Source organism: Aphelocoma coerulescens, chromosome 13 (genome assembly GCF_041296385.1).
Source record: "Aphelocoma coerulescens isolate FSJ_1873_10779 chromosome 13, UR_Acoe_1.0, whole genome shotgun sequence".
Classification (NCBI taxonomy): domain Eukaryota; kingdom Metazoa; phylum Chordata; class Aves; order Passeriformes; family Corvidae; genus Aphelocoma; species Aphelocoma coerulescens.
The window spans coordinates 14739182-14762694 of NC_091027.1; the positions used below are offsets into that span (position 1 = coordinate 14739182).

The 23513-nt window shown below is 38.6% G+C and overlaps 1 protein-coding gene across 2 annotated transcripts in view; it reads left to right on the top strand.

The window, feature by feature from the left end:
- TENM2 (teneurin transmembrane protein 2) overlaps nucleotides 1-23513 on the top strand; it is a 744328-nt gene that overhangs the window by 627341 nt on the left and 93474 nt on the right. For both annotated transcript variants that reach the window (XM_069029269.1, XM_069029270.1), the window contains 3 exons: nucleotides 5592-5797; nucleotides 12443-12638; nucleotides 15406-15507. In XM_069029269.1, coding sequence (XP_068885370.1) covers nucleotides 5592-5797; nucleotides 12443-12638; nucleotides 15406-15507 — 504 coding nt within the window. The remainder of the gene's footprint in view (nucleotides 1-5591; nucleotides 5798-12442; nucleotides 12639-15405; nucleotides 15508-23513) is intronic.

Sequence of the window (23513 nt, forward strand, 5' to 3'; positions counted from 1 at the left end):
GGTGTCATATTTTACTAAAAGCAAGATGTTTAATTTCACTGCCACATTGATTGCCTGCAGCTGAGCCAGAGTCTTATGCATACACTCCCTTTGACAATTTCTTTCCTCTTGCCACAACAGAAAATTAGGATGATGACCAGACAACCTGAGATTTTGTTTTTGTACCAGAAGCTGTTTTCCTGGATTTCTGAAAGCTCATACACTCAGCAGTTTCCTTCCTCCTTCCTTCCCAAAACAGCTCATTGGTACCTCAGCATCTTCAGCAGAACTGAAGTTCAAGATGTGCCTCAGCAGCTCCTCCAGACAAATTCTCATTGCCTGGCTTTTTAGCTCATTGTAGCTGAGGGAGTTTGTTTTGCAGTAGCAGTCAATCTATTGTACACATTCCAGAAATAATCTGTTCTCACTTGAGTCCTAGGGCACTTAGGTGATAGTAGATAATTTGAAGTGTAAGTTCATATGGGGAGCTGTCAGTGTGGTAACAGTGCATAGCACTGATTTTTCCACTGAAGACATTTGTACAGAAAAGACATTTTCTACTTTATTTTATTTGCCTTTCTGGAACAATAAGACATGTCTGGTCATATAAGTAGCAAATTTACCTAAGGAAAAAAGTTAAATTATCATGGAGAACCATAGTAATTCTCACATGGTCTTTTTTGGCAAAAAGTCAGTGGAGTCTATTTTTATATTGAATGGTTTCCTTTACACAGCTGTACCATAAATTTCTTCAGAATTCCAAGTCATCTGTGAAAATCCCTGGCTATATAAAAAGAACAACAGAAAAATAAGCTAGATAAAAAGATAAAGTAAGCTATATCTGTAGCAGTGATTTATATGAAATATAGAATTACAGGAAAAGAAGGTGAAGAGAATTTAACCAACTCCTTATATATTAGGGGTTTTATTAGGTTATATTAGGGGTGATATTTCTTCCTCGTATTTAATTTGAGGTTGTCCACATTATTTTGGTAGTTCATTTATGATCCACTGGAATGGTTTTTCTGCTAGATGTTTTTCAAGAGTGCCATCAAGATGCAATTTGCAGTCATCCCCGTGATGGAGGCACACAGCCACAGCACTGGAGTTAATTGCTGTTTAAATGTGATGTCTGTAGTGTGACACTGCTGGTAGCCAGATTTCATTTTTATTTTTAATTTTAGCTACAGTGTAGGATACTGTAGTTATAAATAATCAAGTATATCTGGTTTCAGTGTAAATACAGTTCGGCCTCCATAGCTGACACTGCTTGACATCAGTTAAATTAAAGGCTGACTGGGCATGTCCCATCCGCTGCCACCTTGAATCTGACCTCCAGCTCACAGATGAGACCTGCTGACAACTTAGCAGGGGGAGTTTGCACTGCTGTTGTCATGGATTGCCTGTCTGATAGCTTCAAAGGCAAATATACTTGAATGCTAAAACAGTCTTTTCAAATGTATATGCCAAAATAGTAATTCAGCTGGGTAAATAAAACAGCAGTTTAAATGAATAAGTGTTATTTAGTTGATGAATATATGTTTGACTGAGTGATTGAAATGGCTCCCCTGGGTAAGATGAAGAAGTGTGCTTTTAAAACTCTTTTGTAGATGTTTATAGAGAGAAAATGACAGGGGAAAAAAATCGAGTATCTATGGGGTTATGAGATAAACATGGAACTTTACAACAGTCACCCACAACAGAGAGAATGATCTTGGGATTCATTTGTTCACAGCAGTATGAGTAGTTTGGGTTAGTCTTTCTTCACAGATTTGTCAGTTTGTCACATCTGTAACTTCACTTAAATGCAGTTGATGCTCTTTGAATGTGATCTGAAGTGGTCCATCACATGGAAGAGCTTCTAAAAATACTTGGAGGGGAGTGAGTCAGGTGGCAAGATACATTCTCTGCATTAGGAGGTGAGGACTGAAGGGAGCTATAAAAAAGTTTGAGTCTCTAGTGACAGGGTTTGCCAGTGAAGCTGTTAGTGCAGAAAAAGGCACTGCAAATACCAAAGCTAGGATGATGGTCTGCTTTTCAGGTTAAAAAAAATAAACTTAAGCCTATTAACTAAGAAAAGAGATTCAGTGGTCATATCTGCTTTGCACTTCCTCTCTGTATTTATATCCTGGGGAGGAAGGAACATGAAGAGGCCAGTGCTGAGATACCTCCTGTAATATTTTTATTTACTGCTCTGCCTTCCTCATCTTCAAAGTGAGAATTGTTAAGAATTCTGTCATTATTAAGAATTCTGTTTCACAAGTAGGCATCTGAGAGCAGCAAGATCATGACCAACCCAGGTGCACTGGCAGTGTCAGAGCAAGGAGTAGAACCAAGATGCTGTCACTAGTTTTGTGTCTCATACCAACAAGGGTAACTCAGCAGGAATTTATGATTCAATAATGCATAATCTTTAGAGTTTTTTGATATTGTGCTGGACTTAAAACTTTATAAGTTGTTAGCTAAATTTGCTATAAATATGAAACCTATATTTTAGTACAACTTTGAGCATTTCTACATTTTGTTATTTCAGCATTGTAATGTAGATCCATAAAAAGAGGATGTCATGAATCAGATTCTTAAAAGCAAAAGGAAAGGATCCTTTCAGCATGCTAGAGGTGAGGCAGCAGCTGTTCCTGGCAGATGTGGCACAGGCTGGGTATAGAGCGTGCTGTGCTACAGAAATACAGACTGAAAAGAGTCACCCATCTGCCCCATTCTTTGCTGCAGGTTAAATATATCTCGATCACTTGTGAGAGCTGATCATCTAACCTGCTCTTAAAATCCTCTGCTGTGTTGAAGCCATCACAGTTCCCTTCCCGGGGAGATTTTCCTAAGATGCTCCAGAAGGAGTGGTTTGGAGAACTAGAAACCAGGTCATTTGTGTTGTAGAGAAAAATAAGAGAGCATCTGTGGGGAGATGCTTCCAAAGATAATACCAAACTGAACTGAATCTTTCGGTATTAGAAACCTGAATCATGTCTCTAGGCTCACTGATACCTGCAAATTCAATTGTCTTATCTGCAGTTTTCACCAATTTTCAACATCGTCACTTCAAAATTTTGATGAGAAATACAAAGGAATGGTCATCTTCTAGTAATTGTTTTGGGGAAAGTCTGACATCCAATGTAATTTTTATCTTTGCATGCTGAAGTAGTAGGAATGTAGCTCTGGTTCTCCTGATCACTGGAATTTTATCATTTTAGCTTAATTGAGGTATTTGAGGATTCTTGAGTCCTTTCCCAGATAAAAATACAAAGCAGAATTTTGGATATCCAAAGGAGGCTGAGGCTAAATTTATCCAGAAATATTAACCTTGATCCTCCATTAGAATTAAATTTACTTACAAAGTTACAGTTCTAGAGAATATATACTCAACAGATTTAGAAGCAACATAATTAGTAAAAGTCACTGACAGTTTTGGAGTTGCTTTAATAGCCAATGGAACTATAACTGCCAACAGAGACTATTGTGGCCTTCCCATTCACATGCTCAGTACATTTGCTGCACTGGGTAATAATAATTCCTGGAAATAGCTTTTTCTTTGACTGGTTGGCTATGGATATATTGCTGCTGAAAAACAAGGTTCTTTAGAGTGTGTCAAGGAGCCTTTTTCAGATTAGGTACAGTTGATGTTCATTAAAGAATGCACAGTCTGCTTCCAAAGAAATTATTTACAGCGCACTTTTTAAGAATATTGAAAAAATATTCATCATTTATTACCATGTCTTGGAACTGTGAAGTAAATAAAATGTTCTCAAAGGAGGTGAAGGAGCCTGCAGTCTTATGCTGACTCCCCAGCTCTGCCAGTGATTCCAGTATAACATGGAACAAGTGATTTTTTGTGTGTTCTCTGTCCCTGGTTTTCCTCTCCGTGTGACCTTACCCACTAAGGCCTGATTTAAATTCCAGTGAGGTGGTGCCTGCCTTCATTGAGATAGGAACCTTGAGATACCCTCTGTTGCATAATCCATTAGAAATGAAATCCTGTCGTTTCCATGAAGCAGGACATGTTTGGATCTGGTTGCTCTCTGTGCTCCTGGTGGCTCTAAGGGCACTTTGCTTGACACTCTCAGCCATTTTTCCTTTCTTTGTAGCCTGTGGTTGCAGCTCCTTCTGCTTTCTCTTTCTTTGTTAGTGCTGTGATGTTATTGTAGACCCATTAACACAGAAAATGAAAAAACAAACAAGTTGCCAAAAACTATGTAGCAGTTGGTATTCAGAGCATTCTTTTACCATTTCAAAACACTGCCAACACGGTATCTGTTTCATTATGTACAAGTGTAAGTGCTGCTAACAGATAATTTAGAATCTATAATTGAAACCGTGCTTTTGCAGCTCTCTCAATTAAAGACAGTCAAGACAGAAAAGCTGTTATGTACTTACCTGCTGGAATTATATGTTATTCTGTGCCATCCCATTACATTCATACAGTGCTGGAGTATATTTCAAAAGTAACTTGCCATTTATTGAAAATAGCATTACACCATGGCAAAAAAAAAAAAAAAAGGCGTGAAGTAAACATTGAGCTTTTTACAAATGCTATCAGGTTGTAGCAGAGTTATCACTACCATCCAGTGTGTTTTAATAGTGGTATTAGTGATACCTTTAAATTTCTGTGACTGTTAACAGATATTTTCAGTGGTTTTCTGGTTATTATAGTGTCTGTTGTAAGAATTTTTAAGTGGATTTCTCCCCATGTTGTTTGGGAATACAGAACACAAAATCAAACGTTGCCACATATTGTAGCTTAAAAGCACTGCTAACTCCATGTTCTGCACTCCATGTTTAAAATATGTGTAGCCTCAGAACCTGTTCAGCTGAGAAGAGAAGGGATTTGCGCCATGTTTTAAAAGCTGACTATTTCATGGGCTGGAAGCCAGAGCACTCAACCAGAAAGGTCTTGTGTCTTGTCTTCAATAATGCATGCTGGAAAACCAATGATGGTTTTTTAACTAACCACAACCCGAGGGAAAAAGACTTGTAGATAGACCCTGCTTCAGGCAGAGAGAATTTAAAAGGCACCGCATTGAGTTGTGCTAACTTTGTTTAAAGGAGAGGATGCATGTTAGAGTACAGAAATTGTCCTCTAAACCCTTCTGTGTGCATTTCATTTCTTCTGCCAACTCTCTTGTCTGTGACCTAAAGTCTGTTGGACTACTTCAGTGAAGAAAACAGTAGTAATAAAAATTTTCAATTAGTTAATTTAGATTGAAGTTACCCTTCAGTTGACCTTTCTGGCTATTTTTTTATAGCCCAGTTGTGTACAAGATGCAACTGAAAAGAGCACAGGGAGATAGATTCACATGTGCTTAATTGACTCTCTATTGTTGCTATTTGATCAGTGAGGAGCAATCACAAAATAAAGGGTTTGAGGAATGAGAAGATTGCTGATGCTCCACAGAAAAAAAAGGGTGGCAGAGTTTTCACTTTTAATATAAGCGCCAAATTCTTCCATACTTATTGAAACAGCAGGCAGATTGCATCTGGATAAGAAAGTTACAGCTCAATTTAAGAGGTGTCACTGCCACAGATGTTCATCTTGAATGAATAAAACTACCTGTATTAAAACCAGTTATCTCATTGGATTTATCTTTGCTTTTGTTTTATAGGACCATGGGTCACTAGGAATAGCAGCATAGATAGCGGAGAAACTGAAGTTGGCCACAGGGTCACCCAGGAGGTGCCCCCCGGAGTTTTTTGGAGGTCTCAGATCCATATCAGCCAGCCACAGTTCCTGAAGTTCAACATATCCTTAGGAAAGGATGCTCTTTTTGGTGTTTATATAAGAAGAGGACTCCCACCATCACATGCCCAGGTATTTTACCAGTGTGTTTGTTGGCTTTGAATGTCAGAATGCAAAAGTCTGGAACATCTTTGTTGGGTTTATGTTAGAGTTTACAGAATTCAAGTTTAGGGATTCCTGTGAATTCCTTCATTTGTGGTATTTGACTGAACACCTTGGTATTAACATTTTTAAGTTGTTACATACTTCAGCAATACATTTATAAAAGAAGTAATTATGTCCTTGCCATTCAAACAAGGTTTTAAATCTCTGATATAATCGTGGCACGAATTGGGATAAAACTATCCAGTTATCCATGAGACAAAAATGATGAGCTGAGGACCAAAATCTTTGATCAGTTAGGAGTAAAGGAATGAGGAGGTTTACATGGGTTTATTACCTCTGCTTCTAAGAATTTATGAAGAAGAAGTTTGGCTGCGCAAAATCCATCACCTTACTGTAGTAAGCTGTTCTAAAATGTTCTGTGAGTTACTGAAGGGATGTGTTTGAGTGGTAAGAAATCAGGAGCAGCAGGGCAGAGCCCAAGGAGGGGAGGACATGTGGTCAGTTTTCCGTGAACTACACATTAGCACGTGGTGTCTGAAATCTGATACAAAGACTACAAAAATTGGGAAATTGCAGAGGGGTGTTGACTGATTTTCAGTCATTTCCAGCCATCCAGGCAACACAAAAAATGTATCTACAGAGAATATGTTCCAGGGTGGGAGCCTTTCTCAAGAGTGTTTTGATTTTGGCTGTAATGCTTCATTCAATATGCTGTCTTGAGGGTGAAATTGTGTCTGTGGATCTTCAGCTGTTCCAGTGAGGTAATGGCACCATTCATTGCGCATGTCTCATTTAATTCAGAATTCTGGTGCTCACTTTCCCTATTCCGTCATGAATAAAATGGCAATTTAGCTGAGGAAAACAAACAGAAGTATAAATCATGAAATGAAAATTACTTAGGGCAACCAAAGCTCCAAAGCAATCATCAAAGTTTGCTATAAATACAGGTTAATTTTAATTTTTTGACAAAGACATGATGGAGGTATGCCTGTATCTTTTACAAGAAATCCAGTTGGGAGTAGCTGGTAGCACAAAATATTTTTTTTTAGTTCAAGGTGAACTTTATATTGCAGTATGATCAGATGTATTTGTTCTAGGTTTCATTATGATGTTCTCATCTGAGAAGGCTGTGATCAGGCAAAGTTTTTTTTTCTTTCATTCCACCTCACATGGATAGAATATAAATTTTGTGACCTTTCTGTTAAATTAAATAATGAGAAATATCATCTGTGTTTCCTCTTGAGCTGAATTCCTCCTCAGAGGACCTGTTTTCCAATCTTCAAAGGAAGCAGTTCTAAACCTCTTCATAAGTGGGGTTAATGAAATCCACTGGATATAAACTGGTATACATCTGGTCTGAATCTGCAGTATAAACCAGCATAAACTTTCCCACATTCAGCAGGGTCCTGGTGCTTGTTAATAGGGTGATACAGCAGGAGATTCCTTGGCATTTTTGCCCAGCAATCAAAATGCAGTCAAGCTGCTACCAAGAGAAATGATTTTAGAATGAGAGAGGCAAGCTGTTACAGACCTGAGTTAGTGAAAAGAAGCCTTGTTCTGACAGAAAGGAGCACAATACTTTTGTGTGAATGAAAATAGTCTGAGGTTGACACCAGACGATATTTTAAAATTGAAATTTAAAATCCTTGTTTCTGTAGGTTAGGGACATGAGCTCTAAAGCAGTGAACAGCTTGACAGTTCATCACTGATCAGTGCTCATATGTCAAGCCGAGTAAAATCCTTTGTGGGAACAAGTCAATAATCAGCAAATTAGGTACATGATTAACCTGAGACAACAAGATGCAGTTCCTGTCTGAGAGCCCTGCTGAGATTTAACCTTCTCAGTATTACTGTTTAGCAAATATTCCAAATGCCTGGTTTAGTCAGTCAAACGGATGTAGCTGTAAACTTGTCTGGATGCAGCCTGTGTGCCATGTGCATGGGGAGTGGAGCTCTAGAGGAGAGGCAAATACACAGCTTTGAGTGGTACACAGACTACAAACAGGAATGCAGAGCTTCTGAGCAAAATCCTTCCAACCTGTACTGTGCTATGCAGAAAGAACAAAATGCACATCGCAGGCTTGAATGATCAATAGGAATTTAGTAGAAGAGAGTCATATAAATAGAATTGATAATGTATAGAAAACAAACTGTAAATGTCAAATAATGCATGACGCGACTCTGCAGAGCTTACAGCAATTATGATGTTGCTACATGCTGGTAGCAGGTTCCAAATGATGCATGAAATGAGGTAACCTGATAGGAACTTCACTGGAATGTCTGGAGAAGGCAGTGCATGGAGCTGTATTGTTTTCATTTCCAGCAGAGTGTTTTATACTTACAAATTTTTCACATCAAAATGAAAACTCTTTTCATTCAGAACTGGAAATGGCTTTATTTGAAAAAAAAACTGGAGAGCAGGGGAGCGTCAGTGTTCCTTTGGTTTTTAGCAGGTGCTCAAACACTTCTGGGTGCTCTGAGCACCTCAGAGTTACCTGATGGCCACCGGGCTGTGAGTGCTGGGTGCTGGCCTGAGCTGGCTGTGACACATCCAAATGTGGGAACAAACCGGTTGGCTGCCATCGTGGGTGTCAGATGTTTTGTGGCTGTATTTTAATGAATAATTACCAACTGGATTTTATGAAGAACTAATTTTAGAGCACTTTGCAAACAAATTTCCCTGCCATATGTTTTCCCGGCTGCTTAGATCCTACAGGGCTTTGGCATAAAGGCGAATGCTCGCCACAATGCCAAGCGTGCTCCCTCTCTCCTGTTGAATATGCATCCCTTATTGAGACAAGAGCTCTAGGAGATCTTTCTTTTCAATTCCTAATCTCAAAAACTCTTAGGCATTTTGTGGAGGCATGCAAATTGTTTCAAATCTAAGAAAATCCCTGAAGATTATGCTGGCTCTCTGCATTTCTGGTCCTGAGCCCTGCGAGCTCTCTCTGCATCGCAGTGGGCACAAGGGGTTCCCTTCCTCTGTGTGTGACTGGGCTCAGTGGGTCTGTGCTGGATGAATGGGCTTGTGCAGTGGTGGAGTCACAACCGTAGGTGTAAAGTTCCCAAACTGTTTTGCTAACTCCCCACGGTTACTGGAAAAAGAAAGTCCTTATTAGCCTATGAATAAAATGCATCAGAGGGTAGAAAGCACTGAATGGAGAAATTATAAAAATAAATTGCCCAGAAAGAACTTAGCATGAGATTTTAGGTTTGTAAATAAAAGTAAGCAGTAGGATTTCAGTATGCTGGGTAGTAAAAATAAACAAGCTCACCAAGAGAGTGAATTTGGAATTTGTTCAGCGATGTAGGCTGGCAAGTCACTTGCTTATATTGAGCTTTAATCATAGCAAGTACTCCCTGCTGCAAAATTGAACTCTGATGATGTAGTCATTTGGGATTTCTGCTGCATGTTGTTCCTGAGCAGTTTTAGCCATTTTTATGTGACTTTCAGTATGAAGCCGTGAAATATAAAGGATCATAAAAAAAGAAAACAAAAAAGCCAAAACTCAGTGAAACTTCCAAATAACTTCAGAGGCTTAGTTTGGTTTGACATGTCTGTTCCCTAATTCATGTGATTTAGTGACCTCTTCCTTAGCAGTTGTGTGTGTGTGTGTTAGATTAAGAATTCCACTGTTGCTTTTTAATGATCATGAAATTACTTTCCTCCTTTTCCTAGATGGGTCTTCTAATCTATTCATATATGCCAATAAGTAGCTTTAAAGCAAGAGTGATATCTTCAGCACAACATTATGTAAAATTAATTAATCATGCATGGGTGGTAAATCAGAAAATCAACAGGGCTGTGAAAAGCAAAATGATTATTCAGCCAAGCATGTGAAGAAATCTTATCTGCTTATGAATTCACGGTGTCATCTTGGTGACCCTTCAGTCAGGGATTTTCGATTTTGGGGCACATATACCTAGTCCTTACTCACATATTAAGATTAATACACCCAGGGAACCACCAGCAGATACATTAACTTCCTTCTTTTTTTCCCCTCAGTCCTGAGAAATCCAAAGAGGGATAAAAACGTGTTGTTGTTTTCTGCATCTCTTTGCACCGGTACTTCAGCATTCACTGAGTTATCCAGGTTCAGTCATTTTGCTTTTGCCTGAGCATTAAATTATTTGTCATAGTTTGATTAAAGAGGGGAAATACTGGTCTTAACTGTACCAAAGTTAATATTGTTGTGCCAAGGGACCTGCTCTCACTAGGTCACGCCCCATCGTCGTGAAGAGAGATTCTGCAGCTGAAACTACTTCAAGCAGTTTCAGGCTGAAAACTCTTCCCCTTCGATCTGGCCAACTGCTGAGCCTTCTCTACTATATGAGGTAGAATCAGCATCAAACAGAGGGAGGCAGAGGAACCTGCCAGCACAAGCAGAGACGAACAGCGTGTTGCCAGTGAGAAATGTCAGCTTTTATTGCTACTTCCTTAGTTGACCCTTTGTGAACAATCGTTCTGAAGAGCACAATTTCTTTTTCCCTAGATGTTGCCCAAGTAATAACATTTCCCAAGGAGGTGATGAGTCTGTCCTTAACCTCTGACTGTTAGACAGTGGGCTTTAGCAATCTTTCCAAATGTCATTGATTTCAGAGATAGATATATGTGTGTTTGGTACCTCAGATATGCTGAAAGTTACTGGCATGCCAGAATTCTCTACATCTCCAGCATGGTTTGCCTGAATTTTACTAATTTCTGATTTACCTTTCCCTATAAACATCATATGTGGAAACTGGCTCAAGTTGATGGCAATCTGATAGTGAGTGAAACTTTTTGTTCCACTTCTCTTGCTTTGTCCCTCGTTTGAAAGCATAGGATAACAGAGTGGATAATGCACACACTGTGATGATGGCTCTCAGCATTAGTAGATTTGGGCTCAAATTCCTCCCTGCCATGGGTTTCCTTTGTGGCTGTAGGTCAGTGTCAGTTCCACATGTTTACCAGGAAGACAATAGTTCTTCCAGACACTTCTCTTTGTTGTAAGGCTGAGCATACCAGGGCTCTATATTGCTGGTAGGTAAGAAGTTTTCAGCTAGAAAGGTGAGGTTTTACACCCCAGTTTTAGATAGCCGTGATGGCACTAGAGTGTTAAATTCATCTGTCTCTTCCACTAGAAGGAAAAAGCTTCATTATTTAACTGCATATCATGAATAATTTGCTAGGACTCACAGTTAATGAGTGGAATACAGTGTGCAAGGCAGCCCTCTCTGGGTGTTTATTCTATTTAGGAGGCAAGATTACAGTTTTCTGTTGAAACTAAAAGCAAGGGAAGGTGGATGTTTTCTCATAGCTGTTGTGGCACAGCCTGTAAGTGTTAGAGATAATGGAGGGAAATGTAATGAAGCTACTGGCAAGCAAGCACGTACTATTACTGCATTTTATTGAACACATACGTCTTTCTTTAGACATGTCTATCTATCTCTATCTACTCCTACACAGATAAATGTGTCTAAAACAAGATGTGTTTTCATAGGGGACTTGTTATACAGCTATCAAAAGATTAGATGTATTGTTTTTGTTGTTTCTTATGGGCTTCCCTTAGATAGGGACTATGAGATCTACTCAGTTGAGCTTGAAAGCTCCAGAATCACAGACATTAAACACAGAAAAAAAACCTATTAGGACAGCTAGTCCAGCTGCTTTGTTATGCAGAGTTATTCCCTGTTGTAGACTAACCAATATTTCTTCCAGTCCTGTTTAATTGTGGCATCTCCATTGGGAGGCTATTTACTGAGCTTAATAGATAAGAAGCTTATCTGACATTCATCTTAGATTTCTTTCTTTCTTTTTTTAGTTTCATGCCATTAATGGTGCCATCACTCTTATACTCTAAATAATCACTTGCTCTTTTTGATCCCTTTTCCAAAGATTAATGCAATTTTCTACCTTACTTGGAAACCATCCAAACAGACATTCTCAGTTTTCCTTAGTATAAGTTCAATTCCCTTATTTGTGTTATTCCTTTCCATGCTCCCTCTGGTTTTTGTATCACACTTGCCCTGATTGTTCCACATACAACCTCAGGTAAGCAACTTTTACTCTGTGACGTAAAACTTGTGCAGTGTATTTTTATCTGGTGATGAGTTATATTAGACAAACCCATTTCCTGTCTGTGCTATTCCTGTTTCACATTCTGGGGGCTTCCATTCAATGATATGTCTGGAGTTACATCTCAGATGTCAATTCCTGTTGCAAAAAGAATTTATTGTAGGTGATTGCTTAGAAAAGGGTTTGGGTCTCCTGGGTCTCTGTGCTGTGTAGGAACCTAAAATTAATGGGTCAAATAGTAGATTTCAAATTATTTCTCAAAAAACAGCCTGTCAATTTTTACATTTTATGATCATCTATGCAGAGGAAAGATGCATAATTCTAGGTCACTATTTAAGAAGGAATAAAAGTCACAGAATCTCTATATGTTCCATAGTCAACTAGCAAATGTTAGTTTCACATTTCTCCCAGAAATACCGTTTTATGACAAAGTAGAGGAGAAAATAGAGGGTCATATTTTGAGCTCAAATATTCTGTATTCAGGTCTGTTTGTTTGGGGTTTTGTTTGTGTTCTCTTTTTTTTTTTTCCCCTTGTTTTTTTTTTTTTCCCCCTGCAGTATGATTTCATGGAACGTTTGGACGGGAAGGAGAAGTGGAGCGTGGTGGAGGCGCCACGGGAGCGCCGGAGCATCCAGACCCTGGTGCAGAACGAGGCTGTGTTTGTTCAGTACTTGGATGTGGGCTTGTGGCACCTGGCCTTTTACAACGATGGCAAGGACAAAGAAGTGGTCTCCTTCAGTACAGTCATTTTGGGTAGGTATTTCCACAAGCTGGGCATTTTTCCTCTCTGTTTATATCTTCCCTTACCGAAAGCTGTAATATTTTCCTGCAGTCCTCAGTATTTGGCCTGTTTGTCCTTATGTTATGCTGTGCATTTTTTTTCTCAACACTACTCTGGCAAAGAGTCAGTAATGGGGTGTGGTGACTTTAATTCATTCATTTTTTTCTTAGTATTTTAGCATTCTCATAGATCTCAAGTTCAGTTTTGGAAAAAAAGGCTCAGATAAGTTCAGTGTGGTTTGAAGCATTCCCCAGCTAACAGTCCTTTCCCTTATCTCTGTCATTTTGATACTTTTTATTTGCTTCTCTGAAGAAGCTTCTTTACACCCAGGTGGAATAGTATCCAACAGGAGAGCTGTTTAATCTTGGTGGAAAGACAGCTCAAGAAACTGATACCTGCAAATGAGATTATTGTTTGCAGCCACCCTAGAGATTAATTGAGTCAGTTAATTAGCTGTATGTAGTTTTACAGCTTACTACTCACCTTATAGTGAGTCATCTCCTCAACGTGGTGGAAGAACATCCAGCTGCAGTTTTGTTAGAATAGGATTACTTTCAGTTGAAAATCAAACTGAGTCTAAATTCTCCAAGCTTTATTGGATTTGTTGACCTTTGAAACGTTTAATGAACTTTGCTGACCATCTTTTCACAGTGGTATAACAAATTCTGAGATGTCCTAAGTGATATTCTGTCCTGGCTGGTGAAGTGTTAAATGGCACTGTGTTGTATAAATCTGTAATTGCTGTTAGTTTAGGGAAAGAGAAATTGTAAAAAGTACGAGTGAGTTTTTAGACTTGATGAAAAGTAGTCAGAGGTGTTTTCTAGTCTTGCCTGATTAATAATACGAAGCTTAGGGTTTTTTTTTTCCTTTTACATTAGAATAACATTCAGTCTGTTGGCTTAAGTCCCAAAGGGTGCAAGAGTGTAGGTGGATAATCAATACTGTCATTAAGCACAAACATAATTGTTTCTGGTAACCTGAATTAAGATGAAAAAGAAATACTTTTCTATGAATGTTGAAATATATATATTTATATATTTGCATATTTCCCCATAGAAGGCTTTTTCCACTTCTCTAAAAACAAGAACATTTGTGCTTCTATCGTGCTATGCCCCTGTTGTGCTTAGAAAACCTTAGAATATTATAAGCTGCCCTTAAAAAAGGTGCCTGGTCAAGGCTATAGCTTTCAAGAGCATCAAAGGTCTAATAGCCAGGTAGGCTGCTTGATAGTGCAATGATAGTAATTGAAATGAAATCTGGAGAAAAGTATAGTGTTTTATCTGGTTCAGACATGGTTCTACACACACCTTGTATCAGATGCCTCATAATGAAAGGCTCTGAGACAGCTGAACATCTCTCTGGTGTGGAAGAGGAGAAAGAATAACAGAAATTATGTTAACTCCCAGACAATACTAAATTTACCATGGTTTTGAATACACAGAAAATGTATTTGTGTGCCATGAAGCAAAATAATGAATAAATCTATAAACAAGCTTCTTCATGAGACGAATTGATATCTTTGAGCATTACATTTCAATTTTTCTTTTCATTGTTTGCATGAATCATTTCAAGTGGCCAAGCTAATGACATCTCTTTGAAATTTTTCTTTAGACTTTTTCTATTTGGTGTCCTGCAACTGTGAAATTAGATTTTAAGTTCTACTTGAATCCTTTTCTTCTTTGCAGTTTAATTTGACAAATAAAAATACTCTCTGTAGTTCTGCGAGTTCCAAATCCATATTTTATTTTCTGTGCTGTACAGCAGCTTGGTTTGGTGCCTGGGAATGACAGAACCATTTAGTTTGGAACCACAGGTCCCACAACAACAGGGAGTGGTAGTGAAGAGTAATACTCCAATTAGATTTTTGTTCCAATAATTTAGTGTTGAAAATATGTTCTGCTGAAATCCAACAGCTTTCAAATTAAAATCATTTTAAGAATTAATTTCAAAAATGAAATTTTATTTTAGGTTGTTATTATGCAAAGTAGTGTATGTTTTATCCAAATGATAACAGAAATTGTGGAAAATAAGTATTTTGGTACAGCTGAAATGTTATCAGGCTGATGTGTCTACTCATGTTATTGAAGTCATCAACATTTCAGTCAGTCACTCAAACTCTAATATTAAACTTTGTCCTCTTTTTACAGAACTCTTCTTCATCCTCTTGCACAGTCACTTGCACCTTTTTATTTCATTTTTTCAAGGCTCAAGTAAATTTGCCAGAGCAAAAGAGCTCCTCTTTGTCATGTTCAGCAGATATTTTTGTCAGCTTAACTAATGAGGCTTTAGATGCCTGTAGAAGGAAAAGAAGACACAGTCCTTGGGATAATCAGTTTCCCATGGCTGAGTGGTTGTGCAAGAACAAAGTCTCATTGCAAAAGGGAGAGTGTTGATTTTCCTGATGAAGTGTTGTGTTTGCTGCATAATGTAAACTCAAACATGGCTGTAGAGGTCTTAAGAGGTCATGCCTATTTTTGGAGCAGAGGATTTGAGCACTACCAGAAGACTTTGGGTTCTAATAGTGCCCAGAACTTAATATGTGACTTTAGTATGTCACTAGATCTCTACACTTACTCATGCTGCCATGAAACCTGGTGCCTTCTGCTTCACCTGAGCCTTGTGGTGTTAATATTGTTAGGGGTTGTTCTTCTAAGTATTGAAGACAAATTAAAATGGAGAAAAATTAAACCAAAATCTGTAGCCTTAACAGTTAATGTGCTTGTGATGCTTTAATTTCAGACTCAGTGCAAGACTGCCCACGTCACTGCCATGGGAATGGCGAGTGTGTATCAGGGGTCTGCCACTGTTTTCCAGGATTTCATGGAGCAGATTGTGCTAAAGGTATCATTTTCCCTATATTTACAAATAACCACAGTGTGTGTTTGTGATCTATTGATCTACAGTGCCTGCTAGCTAGCATGGGTCTGAGCTAGATTCAAATAGAACAGTTTGGGTTTTTTTTCTTATATCTTGAGTTCAGTATGATCAACAGGAAGTACTGCCATGTTGCCAATGAGCTTGCATAGCTACAGCTTTTTTTGTGGCTAAGGTAGTAGACAGAAAGGCAGAAAATATTTATTTTCTGGAAAAGTGGATGAATTATCAATGCTTTCTGATAATCATTAGCTGGTCTGCAAGAAAAGACTGATTGTCTTTATTGATAGAATGTAGTATGTATTCTGGCTTGCCTGAGCCTTACTTCTAGTACAAAGCATTTTTCTTGCATATAAAATTACTCTTTGACCAAAGGAACTTTGCCTTTTGTAGAAAAATAGGTAGGACCTGATGAAATCCTAGAATAAAAATTTTCTGAAATGTCAATTGTAAATTTTAACAACTAAAACTGGGAAATACATTGCTATCAAGGATTAAGCAGAAATCTAAATGAGACATCTAAGGATTGGTAGTATGTGTTTATCAAGTTTTTCCGAGAGTTTCAGATAGCAGTCTTAGGGAAAAGATTAATAAAGGAGGACCTCTTTAGTTTGTACAGCCAGTAGCAGATATGTTGTCTAAATTCAATGGCTTGGTTGTATTCCCCTCTGCTCATGACCACACTCAGAATATTTCACAATTTGCTTCCTTCTTAGTTTGTGTGAGATTTAGGCACACTATCAATATCATGCTGACAGTTATTTTCCACAGGGTTGTTAGTGTTCCAAGGGGGAAAGCCTGGTGTTTGAAAGCTTTTTGAAATAATTTGAAGGGCCTTAGAAATTTGCTCATTTCTTCTTAGACTCCTGATGCAGAAGTGAGGAGAGTTCATTGTGCCCCACCTCTCTCACTGCAGTAGCATATCAGTGTGTCTGTGAAATACTCCTTGAGTAGCTGTTCCAGTTGTACTGGAGTGAGTAATTTTTGTCTCCACATTTGGCTCTTGAAGGTGCCCCAGTACCAAAAAAAAAAAAAAAAAATAGAGACCCCAAGGGCCTTGAAAAGCTAAGGCTGATATTTCAGTGCTCACCCTGCTCATTTTACAGAACACTTCAAATACAGTGTGCATGTTGTTTGATTACCTGAGAAATTAAGACAGCTGGTAAATACAGAGAGGAGATATCTGTATTCGACAAAGTAAATGGTGTGATAATGTGAGCTATAAATACAGACTGACAGCTCTGTGCATTTCTGTGGTGTTAACCTGTGAAAGTATGCATGCAGTGACTGTGTGCTTCACTGCCACCCTTCACACATACATGGCCATTATATCAACTCATTTGCATTTTGAGTTGTGGAGCAATCCTGCATTGTCTACTGAACCTCTGTGTAACACTGTATGCTGTGTTAGTGCGAGCAAATACTTTGTTCAGGCTGTGACAGATAAATAGCTTTTTTATAGGGTGCTTGTCAAACTGTATCTGTCAGGCTTCTGCCCCTCAGTGCATTCCCTCTGCTTCCTGCTTTGTCCTTTCTGTGTTGTCTCTTTCCCCTCAAAAGCAGAAATGGTTTCATGGAAGCTTCCTTCAACTCTTCTACTATTTTCTTGTCAGACATCATGGTATTTCTAAAGAACAAAGAAGCTTGAAAAACTACACAAAATGAGAACATGGGTGTGTTGACAGAACTCACGTTTCTGTGCAGGCAGAGCTGCACAGCGTTACCCTGAGAGCTGGATGTTAGGGCTCTTTGCCTCACCTGTTTCACTGTCATGCCTGTTCTCACAGCCACACATTTTTCTGCTTACTTGAATGCTCTTCATATGTGAGAGCAGTTTCAGAAGACAGAAATCAAAATTGGGATTCTGTGTATGGTAAACCACAGAAAAACAAGATAGAGAATGACATCTTTTCCAGCATATTATGTGTATGGACACATGCTTAATGTACATCTACCATAATGTTAAATTTATGTTTAAACTGCCACAAGTATGGAAGGATAATGTTTTTTTCAATTTGATTTTTTTCTTCATTATTATTTCCCTAGCAATGCATCTTTCAATATCTCATTTCTCCGCCATAGAATAATTTGAGGCAAGACTCAAATAGGGAAATGTGGAGAAAATGTGAACAAGCTGCTCAGATGGCTTTTAGAACTTGGTCCATGCAGTAACAGCAGTCTGAGAGCTTCCCTTTGTGTGAACCTGATAGTCTGATAGGAAACACAATCCTTATACCACAACTACCCTGTTACAGGGCTGACCTTGAGGCCATCAGAGGCAGAGTCATCAGGGCAGTCTCTACAAGCCATTTGTAGGCAGTGCACAGGGACCCCTCCATCCATGTGGTTCTAAAAGATAAAAATGAAGGAAAGCTGTGAGAGACAGCACAGATTTGACTTCAGATCCATTAGCTATGAAAATTATTGGAAAGAGATGAACTTTTGGCTCAACCCACAGGCTGTAACACACTTTCATACCCTGACTGAAATGGAACAAACTTCACCCTCTCAAACACTCCTGCCAAACACTGTGTGGGGTTTTTCTCACCATTCTGTGGAAATAGCTTATTATCAGGTGTTCAGTATCTGCAGATTTACTCCATTCTTGCTTAGGCAAGATTCCCTTTGGAGTTTAACCTTATTAAGGTTTAAGAATTTCATCTAACATGCAAAAAAGGTAATGATACATTTTTGATTTCATGTGGATAAGATATGGCATACAAAGAAAAAGAAAATCTGATAATCAAAAGATAATTCCATGTGGAGATGTGTCCTGATAAAGCAAGTGTGTACAGTTAAAGCCAGTGGAAGATTTGCTGTGGATTGAACTGCACTGGGGGTAACCTCTTGTCCACAATTATGTGTAGGAGTTATTGGTGAAAAGTGATGCTCTGGCCAAGGATCAATTAAAGAATCAGACATGCAGCTGTGATTATCTCATTTTCTGGTGTGTTGTCACCTTTATTCTGTTCATCTCTATTTTTCTGTAACCTCTATGATAAAACCACTGAAGTATATCAAGAGGTCCTTCTTGCTTAGAGCTCTTGCTGTTTATGTCTGATCATAGTCTGGATTTTCCAGGTCTGTGGTGAATCTGTGAGCAGACATCCTTTGTCATGTCCTGCCTTTCACCACTCGAGAATAGAGTTCAGTGTTAAAATGACTTGAGTTCCTAGAAGTGACTCAGAGCTGGCTATAATTTCATTTCATCTCTCAAGATATTTGAAGGGCATGCAACTCTTCCACTCCTTTAACAAAACCACTTCCAAAGACACTGTCAAAACTGTTTTGCAACTGTGAGCAGAGCCTCCTTTAATTTTGCATTTTAAAATACTTGGATTTGCATCATAAGCATCTTTAGCTAATCTGAAAAGGTGAACAATGCAGCATCACATGGGATTTCTACATTGATATGATGAGCATAGCCTTCTAAGAGATGGTGTCCAATTTGTGAAAGAAAGACAAAAATGGAGTCAAGTAGCTTATGTCAACTGCCATGAAGTTGCCATTTAGCAGATACTTTCAGTTAATTATGCAATGTAATAAGAAACATGTTTAATATTTTAATCTAAATGAAATTAAGGCTTTTGGATTTTTTTAAACCAGAAATTTGTGCGATGTTTGATCAGTTGACTTTTTAATCTGATTTTAAGAACTAATTATTCAGATTTATGTTATTCGCAATTTCTTTTCCTGTTCTCCTTGTGTGGGTTTTTCATTATTTTATTTTCATTCTGTTTGTTTTTGGCTTACTGGCAAAGGACGGCGCCACTTTAATAAGTATAAAAAGAAGGGTAGGTTTTTTAAAATTTCTTTTTATTTCTTTTGCAACATCTATTTAGTTTGAAATAGTTACTAAGCTGTAAAGTGTAGTCTCTCTCTCTTTAAATTTATTCTAATGGATTTGCTGTTTGCACCACATTAAGAGTTCCTACCACTGCCATTTTCTTTGTTATGTGTGGGCTATTAATCTCTGTATAAAAAAATGTAAAAAGCTGTCAATTATTAGGTAAGTAAGGTATAATTGCTAGAAGTAGCAACTCTTGCTTTTTCTCAGTTGTTATTCTAATTTCAGTTGCTTGAGACTCGTCCTGCTCTGAGTCTTTTCAAAGGCTTCTTGCTTGGACAACAGTGCATAAAGTAATGTTTTTTCATCCATTGACTACAGTGCTTGAAACTGCTGTCTTTGTGCCGTGTCCAGAATGCTCCCAGTGGCAAAAAATGTTCTGGGAGTGATTGCAATGAGGAAAATACAAAATTTGGGGTGCATCCTGCAGAATAATTCAGTACTTGGTTCATTGCTGTAGAGCACATGGCCCACTGGAATGAATGAAGTCCAGCACATGCTGGTTATGTATAGGAGAATGTATTTCCTCTCTATGTGAGTCAGGGAAACAGTGTTCGACTTCATAACTTGGCTCAAAATTTTAGGGGCTGAAAATAGCTTAAGCAGACAGAAGCTCCCTGGACTCTGAAGGGAAAGGTGGGGGGGTGGTAAATAGCCTTTTTCCTCTGCCTGTCCTGCACGTGGCCATGGCCTCACAGAAGAGATGGGACCTGAGGTGCACTGAGGAGCACCTTGGGCCTTCCATGGCACAGTCAAACTGGGGTATACATCTTGAACTATTCAAGTGACTCCCTGCAAGAGTCTGCACTAACAGGTTGTAGATCAGACAAGTGAAGGAGGGTGGATCAAACATGATGATGCCATCGCCAGATGGGTCTGCAGAGCAAAGAGCTGGAGAGGACCAGTAGTGTAGGAAAAATGCCAGGTTTGTGGCATGATTAAGATATTGTCCTGAGCAATAATATAAGTTAAAGCTGATCTATTACTGTTAATCCTTTGCATGCAAAGCAAATAAATAAAAGCAGCACCTGACTCCAGGGATGTACCACCTCAATAAAGGGAACGAATGGGAACTGATTAACAGATACGAAGATATGGGGGAAATGGTGACAATGCACTGTTATAAACACACCAGCAGTGTGACTGTTGTCAGCTTGGGGGAACACTGTGGTAAAGGCAGTTTTAAAGAGGGGTAATGGGGCAGATAACAGCTTGTGGATAATGGTGGGCAAATGGGGCCTTCAAAGGGGAGACTGAGCATGGGGAACAGTTCAAAAAAAAAAGCAGTTCTAAAATTTGACTTTCAAAAGCATCCTAAGTCCTAGAAAGGTTGAAGTCAGAATTCAAGCAGTGAGCAGTGCGAGGTGAAGGGGGGGTCTGTAAATGAAGTTAGAATATGAAGCTCATGTTCCATGAGATAAAAGATCTGAAACAAGACTGGGAAAGAAGAGCCACACAGCTGAAGGTTAGATTAATAAATCAACAATATGATTACTGAAGCACTCTTTCACATAAACATGACTGAAGAAGACTGAATTTATCAATGCAGAAAAAAAGGTGTTTAGTTAATATAGATTTTATTTATTGGAAGCCAGGGCAGAATTCTGGCCAAGAGATGGAATGCAGAAAAACATCTGTAAAACTGTCAAAGCCTGAATGTGAGGCAGGAAAACAAGTTAAAAAAAAAAAAATCCAGATTATGAACCTTAATGAAAGGTAGAATTATGGTATTTTCCACTTTGATTGAGCAAGAATGCAGGGCAGGACTGAGAAGTGAGATAGAGAAAAAATCAAAGAATAACTATTGGTAAGCATTTTAGATGTTCATAATCATAGCATGTTGAAGGAAGAAAAAAGTGTGCTTTTCTTTGGAAATGCTGCATTCCTGACTTGTCACCCACACATATCTCACATCCTTTCTTGCAGTTGACAGAATTCAGCATGTTCAGCTTCTCCCTTTGAATCTCTCTCTGGGTGGGTTTGTTTTTGGGTTTTATGTGTTTATGTGTGTATGTGTGCCAACTTATGTGTGTGCTGCAGCAGCAGCACAGCCCTGGCTTGTCACTCAAATCTTCTCTCACAGTGGGTGGAAGCATCATTTTGATATTGAACAGGGCTGTCTTTGGCAGTGTTCCCCTCCAGCAGTTCCCACCTCTCTGACGCAGTACCTTAAAATGCTTTTGGTTATAAATTTTCTTCTCGTTTTCCCAGTCTCATATTTTATTAGCAGGCTATTTTCATTTCTTGCAAACTGGTCATGTCCTCAGTTGCCTTCCAGTGATTTTATGTACAGGGCAGTGATCACCTGCCTGCTCTCATTTTTCTTAGTTTTGTAGAACTGCATTGCACTCTAAAAAGGGGTTTGTGCCATTAACTCTGCCTAAAATTAATTAGAGAATAAATAAATAGACATGTAACCCATTTTGACAATGACTGACAGCCACTGCTGTCTATCAGCTGCTAGCTTGCCTGCATGAAATGAGATAGCAGCTTTGATCCAGTGTCAGGTAGACAAGGAGAGCCAACACAAAATCCATCACTGCAACTCTTTCTAATTGGCAATTTAAGCAGGAGCCAAGGGCTGAAGGGGTCACAGGCTGAATTCTTTCAGACTGTTAGTGGTCATGGCTCCAGAAGAGGCTTGGAGCACCCAGACAATAGGGGCTATCACATCTAGTCTGCAGCTTCCCTTATCAATCCTCATGGATTCTCTTGGAGATTAGAAATAAGAACAGGGGACTGGAGGGTCTGGACTCCAGAATTCGACAACAGATGCCTTGTTAAATGTCTGTTACAACACAAGTCATTTAACATCCAGACATTTCACTGCTGCTTAGGAATATGTACCTGTCCCTCTAGTACGGTGTCGATTGAGCAGGAGGATTAGCAGCACTTGGATTGCTCCCTTTTCTGCACCAGGCTGGAACTGGTGCTCATACCCTTTGCATTCTTTGTAAGAGAATATTTCCAAAGTTGAAATAGAACTCAGAAGCTACTTGTAGCACTGGGAATACCTGAGAAAACAGACTTCAAGAATATAGGTTTCAACATGCAAAATATTAACTTCTCATTGTTCTTACAGTTTTTACAGTTTCTGCTGATTCCAGCATTGAATTTATGGTTATAAAGAATTTACCTACAAAAGATCTTGTCCTGAATCCTTTTATGTGGGGATTCTCCTGTTGTTTAGAAGCACGTCCTTCCTTCTTTTTGTTATATTTGGGCCTCTACACGGCAACAAAAATGCTTTACATTTTTTAAAGATGTGTATTAAATGTTATTAAATATACCTGATAGTTGCATCTAGTGTAGCAATTTATTAGCATGTTTTCTGTATTAAACCACCAGTAAACATGCAGGCAAATTTGTTCATGTGAAATACGTTGTCCTTTCATGTTTCTGAACTCATGCTGCAGCCTATGAACTTGAAATTATGTCTGATTCCTTTTCCCAAAGAGCTTGTAGGAAAGTGGTGCAGCTAAGAAGGCAGATTTATTCTGTAGGAGAAAATTTTAGACAAAACTAAAAGGATTAAGAAAAAAGAAGTGGGGAATGCTGAGAAATTCAGTAATGAAGGAAGAATAAAATAATTGACAGAAGTCACTAATGCCACTGATGGACAACATGATAGGTAAAAAGTGGCCGTGTGAGGAGTTATAAGTCTGTGATTTCAGCAAACACTCGGCTATCTTTATGTGATCATTTACTACCCCAACCTGGAGAAACTCAGAGACCAAAGAGAGCCACAGGCAGTACTGTAGCTGAGTTGGAACCAAATTTTATTGGCCTAGTATGATAAGAAAGTTTGTTTTGCTTATGCCCAAGGTGGAAAGCACATGGAAACAGTAAAATCTTATTTATAGATTTTTCTTCAACAGCATTATATAATATTTTCATACTTAATAAAAACTGGGTACATTCATTTGATCTCTCACAGCTGCCTTCGAAGACTGCTGTATTATCAGATACTTCTCTATCTTTCTTCCCTTCTTATACATGTGCAGCACAAACACACCTATTTGCACAAATATTTTCTGTTTCAGTGGGGTTCCAATAAGTAGAATATTTCAAAAGGTTCTGAGTGGAGAAAGGAAGTGGAAATGCATATAAATACACGCAGGACACA